This window comes from Elephas maximus, chromosome 20 (genome assembly GCF_024166365.1).
Source record: "Elephas maximus indicus isolate mEleMax1 chromosome 20, mEleMax1 primary haplotype, whole genome shotgun sequence".
NCBI lineage: Eukaryota > Metazoa > Chordata > Mammalia > Proboscidea > Elephantidae > Elephas > Elephas maximus.
In genome coordinates, this window is record NC_064838.1 from 46,515,845 (window position 1) to 46,532,092 (window position 16,248).

Here is a 16,248-nt window from a genome sequence, read left to right on the forward strand (position 1 = left end):
AATTGAGGTTATTAATTGCCTGATGTTAAGGTGGTTATCCTGGATTGTCTGAGTGGGCCCAGTGCAATCACCTGGGCCCTTAAAATCAGAAGAGGAAGATGGAGAAGCAAGACGTAAGAGGAGGCAAAGGAGATTCCAAGTGTACTGGGGCTCCGATGTGCTGTCGCTGGTTCGGAGATGTTGGGGTCATGTGCCAGGACTAGAAAGAGGCCTCCAGGGGTTCATGGAAAGCACACAAAGGAACGTGTTAGCCTCTAGGAGCAAAGACCAGCTGACAGCTGGCAAGGAGATGGGGACCTCAGTCCTACAACCGCAAGGAACGAATTTGGCCAACAACTTGAACAAACTTGGCTGCAGATTCTTCCTCAGAGCCTCCAGGAAGGATCTCACCCCTGCCAACATCTTGATTTTAGCCTGGCAAGACCTCCTTTTTGAGAACTTTTGCTGTACTTGGACCTGTTTGTTCAGAGTTGCTGAACAAATTACAGTCCCTGGGCATATTGGATGTCTTTGCCCAGAAAAAGGAAACCTTAAGAGCTCAGGTGCTAGGCTGGCCGTGGAGGGGGGTCACCAAGGACCAACTGTCTTCCTGTCACCTCATGGGCCTCCACCTGGAGCTCTGATTCTCCCCTTGCAACCTCTGAGCTTGTCCATGGAGGAAGCTCCCTTTTTACCCCTTGAGAAACCAGTGATGTGTGTTCACAAAGGGCAGGTGTGTCTGCTCAGTATTACTTGGATCTCCTACCAGAGGTCACCTGCTGAGGATGGGAATGATTTCACTAAGAGAGTGCCAGGGAGAGTGGAGATGGGGCTGAGCAGGATGCAGGTGGCCTCCTGCACTCCCTCCTGCCCACTTGTCTGTTTTTATTGTGATAGAAATGCATATAACAAAACATTTGCCAATTCAGCAATTTTTACATGTTTAATTCGGTGACGGCAATTACATTCCTCATGTTGCACAACCATCAACACCATCCTTTTCTGAATTGTTCCACCACCATTAATAGAAATTCAGTGCCCCCTAAACAAGGGCTCTCCCTTTCCCCCCAGTTCCCACCCATGGGCCCCTGGGTAGTGCAAATGGTTAAGCACCTACTAGCTGAAAGGTTGGCAGTTGGAACCCATCCAGAGGTGCCTTGGAAGCTAGGCCTGGTGATCTGCTTCTGAAGGGTCGCAGCCTTGAAAACCCTGTGGAGCAGTTCTACTCTGCACATAAGGGGTCGCCATGAGTTGCAATCAACTCGATGGCGACTAACAACAGCAGCCCCACCTGGTAACCACTAGGAAGTTTTGGTCTCTGTACACTTGTCTGTTTCATTTAAGTGGGCCTCCTGCCGTGTTTTGCAGTTCCGGGAATGGTATAGTGGGAAGGAAGCTCGGTGATGCTCACTCAGGCCCTTCCTTGTCCAGGTGAGGGATCTGAGGCTCAGACAAGTGAAACCATCTCCTCAGCATCACACTGCTCTTTGGGTTTTAGATGGGGTTCTGAGCCTTTGTAGCCATATGCCAGAGGGGGACAGAATCTTAGGAACGTGCATAAGTACACTTGCTCAGCAAATTGGAGTTCAACAACAAACGAATAAACTTGAGTAACCTGTCAAGTATGGTTTGAGAACCTGGAGGCTGGAGTCACTGAGCAGTGGTGAGGAGAGCAAGGCAGGGGGCCTGGCCAAGTGTGTCTCAGGTCCCAGGCAAGAGGATTCTCTCAGCTAAAATGCAAGCCAGCCTCTCTGTGTTTGTTCTCCCTTTTTTTTTTCCCTTGCACTTCTTTTGCTGAAAATTTTAGCAGGCTGCAGAATTTCTCACTCCTCTGCTGAGAAAAATCCTGCCTTCCTGCAGCCTCCCTAAGCAGAAGTCAGTAAATTAAACAGAGGCGCTTTCATCTCTCAGGGCCGTCCACTCTCTCACTTTTCGTTAGCCTCGTTTGTTTCCCCTGCCTGAAAGAAGCCTTTTTGCTTGGTGTGCCAGGGTTTGCTGGAGTCAGAGAGCATCTAGGGTGGCGGCTGCTTTGTTTCTGAACCCCGTGTGAAGCCCTAGAAATGCCTGTGTACGTGAGGGTGAGGGCAAGGCAAGAGATGTGGCAGGCAACCAAGTGCAAAAGGATCATTTCCCATTGGGTTCCCATCATCTGTCTGATTCAGACTAGGATTCCCCTTTTTGCTGGCTCTGTGACCTTTGCAAAGTTACTGAACCTCTCTGAGCATTTGTTGTCTGAACTATAAAATGGAGCTGATAACAGTACCCAGCTGAGGGGGTGGGTGGTAAAAGTTAGAGCTCCCAAAGCCGTTGACATGGTGCCTGGCACACACTATGAGTTCTTAACCAAAGTCGTTGGTTGCCATCGAGTCAGCGCGGATTCATAGCAACCTCATGTATAACAGAAGGAAACATTGCCTGGTCCTGTGCCATCTTCATGATGGTCAGTAAAAGTTCTTATTATTTTACAGATCTGAATCGCCTTACAGAATACCAGTGTTGTAATTGTGCAATTTTAGGAACATCAAAGGTCACTTCTCTTAGACAGTAGATGAATAATTTTGAGGAGGGTGATCAACATTTGGGAATTTACTGTGCGTTTAGCGCTATGCTGAGCATTGTATTCGTATTGCTGTCAGTGATCCCTGTAACAGTCTCACAGATGTAGATACTTCCTTCACAGAGAAGAAATTCGTGACTCAGAGACCTACCTGAACTTGCCCAGGGTCTCAGCAGCGAGGGAGCCCAGAGCCTGGTGCTTTCCCCTTTACTCCAAATGGGGCTTATAGGTTGTTGGGATCACGTGCTGGGCAACCTTTTCTGCAGTGGTGGCTTGCCCCTTTTTCTTAGGAGTTTGGATACCTGACGGCTTGTTTCTGACCTTTGAGCTTTTAGGCATCTTGGGTTATTGGCAGAAATGTGATATGAGTCAGAACACTGATAAACAATGGTTCTGAAAAATCGATTGGGGATTATTGAGGCATTCAGCAGCAGCCTGGTCGTCACCTCTTCCTCTACCAGCCATTGGTCCCCCATGAGGACACATGCGTGACTGTGTCTTCAAGCTAGAAACTGAGTGAGAGTTGCAAACTATGATTGGAGTGGTCTATAAGTGAGGCTTCCCGACTGCTGAGTAATTGTATATGGATCATCTTAACCCACGTTTCAACATTAAAGCTATATTGAAAAGGGTGAAGTTAGGTTAAATTAGAGCCATCCTGGAGAGCTTGTGAGTTGTGGTCAGCATACCTGGAGCATTGATTTGTTGGTCTTCATGGTCAGTGATATATAATCTAGGAATTTACAGTCTGGTTTCTATATGGAGCTCTGGTGATGCAGTGGTTAAGAACTCAGCTGCTAACCAAAAGGCTGGCAGTTTGAATCCACCAGCTGATCCTTGGAGACCCACCCTCTGGGCAGTTCTACTCTCTCCTGTAGGGTTGCTATGAGTCGGAATCGACTTGATGGCAATGAGTTTGTTTTTTTTGTTTGGTTTGGTTTCTGTGTGGGTTGTAGAAACAGTTTCATAGCTTCCAGAGACCCTCAAGGTCATTTGTACCAAATGCCTTATTTCATTGGAATAATTGTTCAGTCCTCGATGTTTGCTGTTGTTGTTAGTTGCCTTCAAGTCAGCGCCGACTCACGGTAACACCACGTACAACAGAATGAAACGTTGCCCGGTCATGCTCCATCTTCACGATCATTGGTATGCTCAGGTCCATTGCTGTGGCTACTGTGTATTTCAGTGCCTTCTAACCTAGGGGGTTCATCTTCCAGCACTGTATCAGCCAGTATCTGTTATGATCCGTAGGTTTTTCATTAGATAATTTTTAGAAGTAGATTGTCAGGCCTTTTTCCTTGTCTGTCTTAGTATGGAAGCTCTGCTGAAACCTGTCCACCGTGGGGGACCCTGCTGATATTTGAAATACCTGTGACAGAGCTTCTAGCATCACAGCAACTCACAAGCCACTACAGTATGAGAAATGGACAGAAGGGTGGTCATATATTACATACTTACTTCTTACCTAATATGTCCTGGGACAAGCCTATGCCCATGATTTTATGGGAAGATGAACCCTGGATGAATAATGAGGAAGTGATAAAGGTTGTGTCAAGCACAGAGCACCTTTTCCCAGAGTGTGCTGCAGGAAAGAATGCCTGTTAATAGGTGTCACGTGGAGAAAGGCTTCACAGTGAGATAGGTTTGGAAATGTTGGCGGCATACGAGTACAAGGGGAAGATCAAGAAAGGCACCTGATTCTGTGAATCTGGGAATGGACGGTGATAACGATAATATTGAGAACTTAATATGTTCCAGGCACCAAGGTAAATGTCTTACGTGGATTATCTCATTTTAATAGAATTCAGTAGTTAGTGCCATCATTTATAACTTTTGAGAGAAATTTAGGTTGTTTCCCATTTGATTTTAATGAACTAAAGATTAGTCTTTCTGCTTCTAGAGGGGCCTCTCAAGGTTTTTTGAAGGCTTTGCCAGTTGCTGCACATCAAAAGTGTACTTTGGACTTCAAAACAGTTGTTTGTGTTCCCTTTTGAGGCTTGAATGAGCATTTGCTGACATCTGCAAAATTTTGTTTGGAAGTGCTTTATGTACTTGAAATACTCGTTTTGCAGCAGTATGTTTCTGGGTTAAGGTTGTGACAACTATAAATCGAAACAGCTAATACAAGGAGGGGATAGTAGTGATTTAGGGCCATTTGTTAGTTCTGTTGAGTGGATTCTGACTCCTGGCAACCATATGTGCGCAGAGTAGAACTGTTCCGTAGAGTTTTCGAGATTGTGACCTTTCAGAAGCAGATTGCCAGGCCTGCCTTCCAAGGTGCCTCTGATTGGGTTCAAACTGCCAAACTTGAGGCTAGTAGTCAAGCATTTAACTGTTTTGTTTGCACCACCCAGGGTCTCCTGATTTAGGGCTTGTGTTTTTGTGTACTCTCTTCCTTTTAGTCTTATCCTTTATTGGTTCTTCTGGAACGCTCATCTGTGTGTGCCTTTTATCTTCTTAGATCAGGGATGGTTTTTCAAGCTAACTTTAAAGTATACATACAAAAAAGTGTATAGCTTATTAGCATACAGCTTGATGAATTTACATGTAAGCAGCATCCAGACCCAGAGCCAGAACTTAACCAGCACTGGGGAAGGCCCCTTGTGCTCAATAAGAGGTCGGCTGTGCCATAGCCCAGCTTTCCTTTGCCTTACCCAGTGGATTCCAACCCTCAGCTTCTTGGCCACCACTGGCACACTTCTGAAGGTGTCCTCGTCCACCCTCCTCAGGCCTCTGCTGCCCAGATGTTTTGGGTTTTGCTGGGAAATTCTGGATTTTTCTTTTCAGCTGATTTATCTCTTTGCATTTGAATCACCTCCCAGATGTTACAGTTCAGTTTTCTCTACATGTTTCGTTGCAGAAATTCGTGAAGGTTCCAAGCCTCTGGTGTTACCTTTACCTTTTCACCAGGGATAGACAACTCCCCACCCCCATCTTTATATTTATTTGATTATTTTAATGAGGATTTGGGAGTTTATCAACTAGGCTCAGTGCGTTTATAATAGGAACTGTTGGTATATTTCGATAAACCTTTGTTGAAGGAAAAATGTCACAGGCTCAGGGCTGTAGTTTTCTCTCAGAACTGACTATACCATGTTGGGTAAAATGCCTGTTAACTCCCTCTCCCTTTTTAAAAGAAAACCATAATCCATTATTTACTAGATCAGTGATTCTCAAACTCTTTTGGTCTCAGGGCTCCTTAAAAATGATTGAAGACCCAAACCCAAAGAGCTGTTGTTTATGTGGGCTCTATCTAGCCACATGGGCTGTATTAGAACTTAAAACTGGCAAAAATTTAAACCACAATACAGAAGTACACCTTCCATTAGCCTTCAGAGTGATGGCATCATCACTCTTCATTGTACGTCCGTGAGAATATGAGCGTGAAGTGTCTTAGAAAGCAGTCTTGACCGCATGACCCTCTGAAAAGCTCTCAGAGTATCTCACGGGTTCTCGGAACACACTTTGGGAACTATTGTGCTTTATAAGCTCCCTGCCTTGCTCTTTACACTCACATTTAACATTTGTGCTGGGTGTATATGTGTCTCATGCGTGCATACACACATGTGCGTGCAGCTGGGCTGGGAGGAGAGGGGCCATTGCTGAATTAAAAGCTATGGCTAACTTCTATGGCTGTAAGCTCTCCTGTAAGGAGTGGAGAACCCCCCTGCATGTACGGCTGATGATACCTGAGCAGTGCAGAGTCTTTAGTGGCCTCTGTTGTACACCATCCCTATTCCAGCAATATCTTCCAGTCCCGTCAGACTTTAAATGGTAGTGTGAATTGCACGATTAAGCTGATGTTGGTGAAATGGACCCTAGCATGGGCGTGATCTGCTAGTCGCAAGGGTCTTAAGCTGCTAGCTGTGGCTCCCACAGCTGGGCTGAATTTCCTGAAATTGTATGCGTTATTTTTGGGAAGAAGGCCTATAGTTTTCTTCAGATTCTTAAAGGAGTTGTCTCATCTCTTCCTGCAGCTTCAGGTAGGGGCATGCCTTTAAATTCCTAGAGAGTTGAGAATGTGAAGTTGGAAGAGTTTAAGAGAAACATCCCACCTCACATAACCCAGCACACAGATAAAAATGTTACATTGCTACTTGGATGTGCATCATGCAGAAATACATCAAGGATCCCTGATGGCACCGTGGTTAAAGTGCTTGGCTGCTAACCAAAAGGTTTGTGGTTTGAACCCACCCAGTGGCTCCTTGAGAGAAAGACCTGGCAATCTACTTCTGTAAAGATCACAGCCAGGAAAACTCTATGGGGCAGTTCCACTCTATCACATGGGGTCGCTATGAGTTGGAATCGACTCAACGGCACCCAACAACAACAACGGAAACACATCAACATGTATATTTCATAGACGTGCACACTCACAAATATTCTCACACGCCCAGTGTGGTTTCTAGGTCTCCTGGGTATCCTTATTTCAGCTTAAGTATCATAATTTTACCTGTTGTTTGACTAGGAGTCCAGTTTGTTTATTTGCTTCAAGGCAGGTTTTGGTAAGTCAGTGAAACCGGGTGCTCCATAATTTGGTCCATATTGATAGTGATTAGTTGAACGGAGCTTCACTGAAATCCTTTTGTTGAAGTACACATGCGATGGGAAATACCTTTGCTTGAAGCAAACACTCTCCAGATTTTGTAATCTGAACGCATATACCTCTTGGGCTCTTATTTTCTAAAGATTTGGTTTATTTAGAGCCTCTAAGTGACTGTGCCCGTCTCTCTGGATTGTCCCACAGATTCCCTGTTAGGAGCCCCTGCTGGTACACCAGACCCACCGGGCTGTCTGCCCGACTGCCCCAGACTCCGGCAGCGGGGACCCCTGATGGCAGTAGGCACCTCCCCGTGAAACCTGCCAAGCTGGACGCCACAGTTCTGCACGACGACGCTTTGGTCAGCCCCGTGTCCCCTTCAGAGGCGTGCCACCATGCAGTCCTAGCCTGCAGCCTGGGCATCCCCGAGGAACACTATGTAAGCGAGGCTGTGGAAGATGCTCCCAGCTTCAGAGGGTACCGGGATGCCTGCACCATTACTGGTAAGGGGGATGTTTGCCTGCTGGGGAGGGAAGGCAGGGAGGGAAGGGAAGAGGCTTCAGCTGGTGAGGACTGGGGAAGGATGCAGCCACAGGAGTAGGGGTGAAGGAGGGTGGGGAGTCAGAGTGCAAAGTGTCTGATCTTTGGGATTGTGAGACCTGAGCCTCGGTTTTGCCACCTGTAAAGTGGGGATGAAGATAGTACCTCACAGAGTTGTCATGAAGGTTAAAGAAGGTAACATTGAACCCCACGGGGCGTGCATGGTGCAGAATCGACACTCAATATAGTTTGGCGCCTTCTCCCTCTCTGTTTCTTCAGACTTAAAATCGGGATAATGGAAACAATACATGGTAGCGCTATATGATGCAAAAGTGGGAAACTACCCGTGCCGCCCTTTATAAACCACCAAGAACTGCACAGACTTTGGTTGTTAGAAAGGCCTGTATCAGTTACACTTTCCCAGTATCCCAGGAACTGGATAATTACCTCCTAGCTCCTTGGCAGCAACTCCTGTTGAGGCACGTTTTACTAGAGGTTTTGCTTTCTCTGGGAACACCGAGACAGGTGCTTGGAGTTAGCTCTCAGGAGGGCTGTGATTGGAAGTGGTGTAGGATGGCGTGCATAGCAGTAGTGAGTACCCAGACGAGTAGCATTAAAAAAAGAAAGAAAACCAAACCTCTTGCCCTCGAGTGGACTCTGACTTGTAGTGCCCTTATAGGACGGAGTAGAACTGCTCCATAGGGTAATCTTTATGCAAGCAGGCTGCCACGTCTTTCTCCCTAGGAGTGGCTGGTGAGTTCTAACCACCAACCTTTCGGTTAGCAGCCAAGGCTTAACCGCAACACCACCAGGGCTTCTCAGTGAGTTGAATAATTATAATTAAACCCAATTGGATTCATGCAGAAGTCTGCTGTGTTTTTGTTTTTTTGTCTGCAGGTTTTGTTTTGTCCCCCTGTTTGAAGTAATACCTGATGACAGTTTATAATATGCAAATTTGATTTCCGTAGCTTCTCACTGTTCTATCTCACCAGTTAACCATTGACGACCTCCAATGTGTCAGGAGTGTCTTGGGTACAGAGGGGCACAGAGATGGTCAGGAATTGCAGCCTGGGTGCCCAGCCCTGTGCTGAGTTCCCCACCCCACATGCTTTCTGTCCCATTCCCTTGAGTGAGCCATGTGTGTTCCTCTCTCCTCAATGCTAAACCCTACTCCCACTTACCTGTTCCCTGAAGGACACAGTTCCAGCAAGATCCCTTCTCTCTGCTGCATCATCGATTTCCTCTCCTTTTCATAGGATCTTTCTTATTAACATAAAAGCATGTTATGATTTCTCCCTTCTTAAAATGAATTTTTCTGGGTCCTGCTTTCCCCACAGGCTAATGTTCTGTGTCTCTGTTCTTTTTAGCGAAAAAACCTCTTTGAGAGAGTTGTGTTTATTTGCCCACTCCAGTTCCTCTTCTCCCATTCTCTTCTGAGCCCACTGCAGGCAGGCTTTGGCACCCCCCACCAAAACTCTGCTCTCTGCAAGGTCACTGATGACCTTGTTAAGACCATGGGTCCACCCTTCTGTCTTGCTCTGACTTGACTTTTCAGCAGGAGTTGACGTCGTTGGCCACTCCCTGCTCCTGGATACACAGTCCTCACCTGGCTTCCGGAACCCCATGCTCTCCTGGTCCTCCTACCTCTCTGGCTGCTCCTTCTCCTCTCCTCAGCCTGGGCATTTTGGAGAGCCTGGGTCAACCCTCCAATCCTTTGTTTCCCTGCCTATCCCCATGTCCTGTTGTTGTTGTTAGTTGCCATGAGTCATGGCAACCCCACGCACCATGGGCCGAAATTCTGCCCAGTCCTGTGCTATCCACATGATCGATTACAGATTGGACTGTTGTGATCCATAGGGTTTTCAGTGGTTGATTTTCAGAAGTAGAGCTCCAGGCCTTTCTTCCTAGTCTGTCTTAGCCTGGAAGCTTATCTGAAACCTCTCCAGCATCGTGGCAACACGCAAGCCTCCATTGACAAATGGGCAGTGGCCGTGCGTGAGGTGCATTGGCCGGGAATTGAACCTGGGTCTCCTGCGTGGAAGGTGAAAATTCTACCACTGAATTACCAATGCCTTCATACCCATGCCCTAGATAATTTCATCTAGGGCCCAGGTTTTAAAATCTTCACGTATACTGACCATCCTGAGCTTTCTCCCCTCAACCCAGGTCTTTCCCCTGTAGGCCTGATTTCCCTTGGATGTCTAAAAGGCACCTCGAACCTATGTGTCTCAAGCTGAGCTCCTCATTTCCACCTCCATCTGCTTTTCCTGTGGCCTTCTCTGTCTTTATAAATGGCACTTCCTCCCACTTGCACAGGCCAGAAGCCTTGGAGACATTTGTGACTTCTGTCTCTTTCATATCCCAGTTTTCCAGGAGATCTGTTGGCTCTACCTGCAGTGTGTCCAGAATTTGGCCACGTCTCACCAGCTGCACAGCAACACCCTGGTTCAAGCCACCATCATCTCATGCCTGGATTATTGCACTGGCCTCCAACTGGGCCTTATGGTTCCATCCTTGCCCCAGCCCAATCCATGTTCCACTCAGCTGTGAGGGTGACTTTTTTTACTAACTTGTTTTTGTTGTCATTGTTGAAAATATGCACAGCAGGACATATGCCAATCCAGCTATATCGTCATGTACAATTCAGTAACATTGATTACATTTTTCAGAATTGTACAGCCATTCTCACCCTCCTTTTCTGAATTGTTCTTCCCCCATTAACATGAACTCGCTGCCGCATAAGCTTCCTTTCTGACCTTTCAAGTTGCTGTTGTCAGTTTGATGAGGGTGACTTTTTAAATACGAAGTCAGATTGTTTTACTCCTCTGCTGCAAACCTCCAAACCAGATGGGCTTTCGTCTTACCGTGGAGCGTGAGGGTCTAAATGATGGGCCCTCCCGCCCCTCTGGCTGCCTCCTGCCGCTCCTCCCCGCCATTCACTGTAAGGACACGAGCCTCCTTGCTCATCCTTGAACACGCCAGGAGCTTCCAGCCTCAGGTTCTTGGTTCCTGGTGCTCCCACACTGGGATCGCCTTTCCCGCAGATGTACCCACACCTCCCTCTTCCCTTTGTCCTAGTGGCATTGCATTTAAGGCCATTGTAATCTGACCACCCCTGTGTAAAGGGTGCTCCCCCACCACCTTTCCCCTTTCCCGCTTTATTTTTCTCCATAGACGTACCACCTCTGAGCTACCGTGTGTTTGTACTTTGTCGAACCCGCAGTAGAATATCAACTCCTTGAGGACAAACAAGGACTGTGATTGCTTTGTGCACCACTGAGTCCCAGTGACGAAATAGCACCTGCATGTGGTCAGTGCTCAGTAAATATTTGTTGAATGCGTAAATTGTGTCATTTCATTATTACCACATTTGCATCCCCTCGAAGTTGGTACTGTTCGTACAGGTAAAGGAGCCAAGTCACGGGAGGGTCAGCATCTCGGCTAAGGTCGCTGAGTTCTAGGTGTGCAGGGCTGTGGGACCCCAGAGCCTACGTTTTCTGGCGCCAAGTAACACGGCCTGGTCGAGGAGAGGGGAGAGCGAGTGGAAAATGGCTGCACACTGAGGTTAGCACAGTGATGAGGACAGGCACACGGGAAAGCACCCAGGAGGACATCTGGCCAAGCCTCAGCCAGGGGTCATGGGAGGAGGTATGGGGAGGGTCAGGGGGCCTTTAGGGAGGAGGTCATGTCCCACCTGTGTCCATTTGTCCACTTGTGAACTAACCTCTGGGAGTCTAGCTGGTGTCTGTGCCAATGAAATCCAGGGAACGTCCAGCCTGTTACGGTAGTTTCACTTTCTTGAACAAGACAACCGAGGGCAAAGAAATGGCAGAACACAATGCCAAAACATCAAGCCCTATAGAATGTGGTAACTTGAGCCTCCTTGCTGGGACACTTGTAGCAAACACTGAAGCACAACTGAGAAACGGAGCTCCGTGCTGTCGCTTTGGCAGCGGCTTGGGAAAGAGGAATGTAAACACAGGCACTGTTGCGGACTTAAGATGTAAGCATTCAGCTGACGCAGAACACAGGTTAAAGTCTTACGAAGGTCATTGAGAGGAAGACACAAAATGAAAACAGTGCTCGGAGAGAACTCAGTATCCCAGAGAGTCTGTGGCTTTGAAAAGTGCAGTCCCGGAGACGACTTGGCACATGGCCTCTGGCAAATACACTCCGCCTCCAGTTCCCAGTAAGCACTGAGATGAACAGCAGACTTTTTGTGTGACTTCAATTTTTAGGCGAAACCGAACGCCCATCACAAAGCCGTGCCCACTCCCCCTCCACTCACCAGTGTGGGGGTGTCACGTTTTGGGTACGTCATTTTCTGTTTGGGGCGGTTTAAAGAGATGAGCCGATAGGGTGTCCAGGCTGCTTGGAGTTACGTAACACATTGTGATTCAAGGGCAGCTTACAATCTTAGGATTCGCCCCAACAAGCAAACTCGGAAAACTGCTGAGGCAGCCTGAAGAGGGTGGCTGTGCCAAGGCGCTGCCAGGTCGGGCTGCCATGGAGGTGCCCCTTTCTCTCTGAGTTGCTTCAGGATCTGATTCCGCACATGGCCTTGGTTTTTCAATTCGGGCAGCCCGCACGGGCCCAGCCTCTGCCGGGACTCTGCCAAGGCAAACTGGTTCGGACTAACTCATGTGGTAAGTGCGTTTGCTGAGCACGTCTGCTGTTTGTTTTCTTTGTGGTGTGGCCGGAAGGGAGAAGAGTCCACAGGAGTTTCTCTTGCTCTCCTTTGTTTGGCAGGTTGTCCATGGCCCTGTGGCAGGAAAATTGCAATATTGAATCACTGATGGGCAGAAGTGAGGGTCTTCAGAGGTGCTCCCCTTCATTGTACAGACTCAGAGGAGGCTCGTGACCTGGGGGCCGTGAGCTGAGTTGGGACCAGGTTCTGCCAAACTCCTACCACTTTCCTTTCTCAATTCTGAGCAGGGTCCCTGAGGGCCCCTGTGGCCCCTTGGATGCTGTGGTTTTCTCTAATCTGTGTCTTTATCCTGGTTTCTTAGAGCCTAGCCTGGTGTCTTGAGCCAGCAAGGAATTTTGTTGTTGTTGTTTCTTTCTTCTTTTTTTAATTGTGAAAATAAATATAGCCCAGCAAGGAATTTTTAAAGAGGTGAAAAACAGAAGTGGACAGTGTCTCTTTCTCCTTCCCTTTTTCCCTTTCTCCTTTCTCATTCCTTCCCTCACTCTTTTTTTCACCAGTTAATGTGCTTGGCCCTTCCATTCGATCCCCACTGGGTGATAGAGGTTTGCTAACTGTTCTGCCCTGGCTTGTTTCTCTTGCTGTGGGGCTGACGTTTCCTCTCACTTCCTCTCACTGATTGGAATCTGTCGGTTGATGACCCGTCTGGTTTCTGTCCTGTCTACACACTGTTACCTAAGAGTTGTCAGGGCCAAAACACAGTAAATTCCTGAGAGGCTCAGGCTCCTCTTGTCTCGTTACAGTGTTTTAGGTTTCAAGACATACGAAACTTTGGACGAGAGATTATGGTGACACCGTGAATGTGGGTGGGTGTTTAAAACGTTTTCAGGCTCATTCAGTCCAAGCAGTGTGTACTGAAGGTCAGCTTTTTCTGGAGCTTGTGCTAATTGCTAGGGTCCTTCCTAATGAGAACTGATCCTACCCATCAAGTCCAGGTGTGGGCACAGGTGTAAATGAATAGGTGTGAAACCTATGAAGAAGTGCTCTGGAAAGGTAGGCTTATGGGAACAAGTCTTTTTTTTTTTTTCTTTAATTGTTTATTGTTGGTGGTAATATACACTACCAAACATACATCCATTCATGACTTCTACATGTGCAGTTCAATAACATTGGTTTCATACTTCACATCGTATCAGCATCCTCAGTGTCTCTACCTATATTGCTTTATTCTCATTAATTTAGACTCTCTGTTTCTTAGAGTTCTCATCTGTGCTTTCAATTAACTGTTGTTGATTTGAACTCGTATGCATACTTATTTATAAGAGCGCAGTGCTCAAGGCAAACATTCTTTGTTAATTGAGCTAAACTGTTGTTTAGTTTAACGATGGCTTCATGGGATAGTTTTGGTTCCAGGTGTAAAGATTATTTCTAGGCATTAGTTTGGAAGGTTCCACCAGTCTCAACGGACCCAGTAAGTCTGGTTTCCTTAGGAGTTTGAAGTTCTGTTCTGCAGTTTTTCTCCTTTTGATTAGGACCATCTGTTGGGTCCTTGATCAAAACATTCAGTAACGGTAGCCAGGCTCCATCCATCTCTTCTGGTCTCATGGCAAAGGAGGTTATTCACGGAGGCAATTGGACCTGCAGTCCATCTACAAGAAGAGTCTTGTCTGGGAATAACCAGCCACTGTTGAGTCGATTCTGACTCACGACAGCCCTGTGTTTGTCAGAGTAGAACTGGTTTTCAGCAATTGAATTTTCAGGCTTTTTTCTTCCAAGGCCCCTCTAGGTGGATTTGAACCTCCAGCCTTTAGGTCAGCAGGTGAGCATGTTAACCGTTAGCACTACTCAAGAACTCCTGTCAGGGAGCGCTCTTTATCGCAGGGCCATAATTTAGGATTTATTCCTTTTTTGTCACTAGTTTAAGCCATCACACTTGGTTTTTTATCCTCTGAAAACAAGCTCCAATAAAAACATTATGGACTTACTGCATATTTTATAAATTAAAGTTAAGGTTTTGCCTGTCAATTCCTGTCCAGCATAATTTTTTAATATGTTCTCCACTGAAAATTTGGAGTCTAACTGGTACTTATTTGGCTGTCTGAATGAATGAAACAAAGAAATAGTGAAATATCCATTTCTTTGACACAATGAGAAAATGTAAATTAGAATCTAGAAAATTGCAAATTTTTTCTAGCCTATCCTTGTTTTTCTACTGATTTCTAGAGCTAACATTTAATCTTTGGCGAAAAAACAAAACAAAACGAAGACATTCACCTCAGTCTGTTAAACATGCTATAAGTGATTTTCAGGCCGCCAGCTAATCTTGCCTCTTCCCCACTTCCTCAGCATTAGATGTGTGGGTCAGATAATTATCACACAGGGTTTTTGGGCATAAATCGTAAACTTCAGTTAAAATGTAGTTAGTAAGATTCTTGACATGGGCTGGAAGACTACATTTCCCAGGTGCTTGAGTCAGAATCGAATTGACAGCAACGGGTTAATGGGTTTTGATATGTTACTGGTTGCTGTCAAGTCGCCTGCCCCATAGGGTTTCCAAGGAGCAGCTGGTGGATTCAAACTGCTGACCTTTTGATTAGCAGTTGTAGCTCTTAACCACTGTGCCACCAGGACTCCATATATGTACATATATACATATTTACAGATACACATATATGTGTGTATATATGTATTTTTTATTTTGTTGTTGTGGTTGAGAATATACACAGCAAAACGCCAGTCAACCATTTCTACATGTACAATTCAGTGGTACTGATTACATTCTGAGTTGTGCAACCATTCTCACCCTCCTCTTCTGAGTTGTTCCTCCCCCATTAATATAAACTCATTGCCCCCTAAGTTTCCTATCTAACCTTTCAAGTTGCTGTTATCAGTTTGATCCCATATAGATAATTCTTAAAACAGCGCAATGCTCAAGGCAGACTTTTTTTTTTTTTACTAGTTAAACTAAACTATTGTTTGGTTTTAAGAAGACTTCTGGGGATGTTTTTGGTTTAAGGTTTAAAAGTTATCTCAGGCAATAGTTTCAGGGGTTCATCCAACCTTCATGGCTCCAGAAAGTCTTCAGTCCATGAGAATTTGAAAGCTTGATATATTTTTACCCTCTTCCTAATTGGCTTCAGTTTTGCATTTGAAAGAAACAAACACGTCCGTTATGTGACAATCTTTAATGATGCTTGCATTAAATTAAAAGCCACCCAGGGATTCATTATTTGAATTGTACTCATGCCTCACAGTTGTAGGAGGCACTTCTGCAACATTTAGAAATATTACAAAAGAAATTAATGAAAATGCATAAACTACTGGTGGGTGTCTCTCTCCCTGGTAGGTAGGATGTTCTACCAATAAAATAAGCAAGATTAAAAAAGCTTAAATGCCAACCCAAGGTCCTAATTCAAAGAGCTGACTCCAGTACCCTTGAGACGTCTGCTCTACCTCCTTTTCAGTTCTGATTCTGTGGATTTCAGGTGACCTCTGAGTATCCCAAATAAGCACATTACCCATGATTCTCGTACGCAGCTAGGGTTGGAAACTGCCATTTTAATGGTTAATATGGATTCTTTTTATTGCTTTTTCTGTTGTCCCAGGTGGTAACAGTTACATGGTTTTCTCCCTGAGGGGTGATTTTTCTCTGCAAAACTTAGTATTTTATGGCATCATGATTTAAAATGAAACAGGTTTTTAATGTTACCTAATGCATCCTGTGCTACAGTTTTCCCCCACCTCAAACCATTTTAGGAAGCCAGCAAATGATAAATTATAATTAAGAAAAAAATGAAGGAGTGATCTTATTAAAAAATGAGCCAGGGATGCTTTGCAGGGTGCTTCAGAACATTGATCCCAGCTGCAAATAGCCCTCCCGGTGGTGCTCCATTAAATGGCACATTTTTATAATGAATTTAAAATGATAGGACCTAGAAATATTGGAGTGTGAGCATCATTTCAGAAGCGCAGCTGCTTTGCCAAGGC

General features: G+C 45.8%; 1 protein-coding gene across 5 annotated transcripts in view; it reads left to right on the forward strand.

The window, feature by feature from the left end:
* Window positions 1-16,248, forward strand: part of TRAK1 (trafficking kinesin protein 1) — a 230,128-nt gene that overhangs the window by 69,878 nt on the left and 144,002 nt on the right. Inside the window, exon 2 of one of the 5 annotated variants that reach the window (XM_049862211.1) lies at window positions 7,284-7,579. Coding sequence is in view for 4 of the 5 variants with exons in the window: in XM_049862204.1 (XP_049718161.1) it covers window positions 12,172-12,262 (91 nt within the window). In the remaining variant the exon portion in view is untranslated. Of the gene's footprint in view, window positions 1-7,283; window positions 7,580-11,284; window positions 12,263-16,248 lie in introns of those variants that run through there. The other 4 variants (XM_049862204.1, XM_049862205.1, XM_049862206.1 and 1 more) reach the window with 4 other exon arrangements.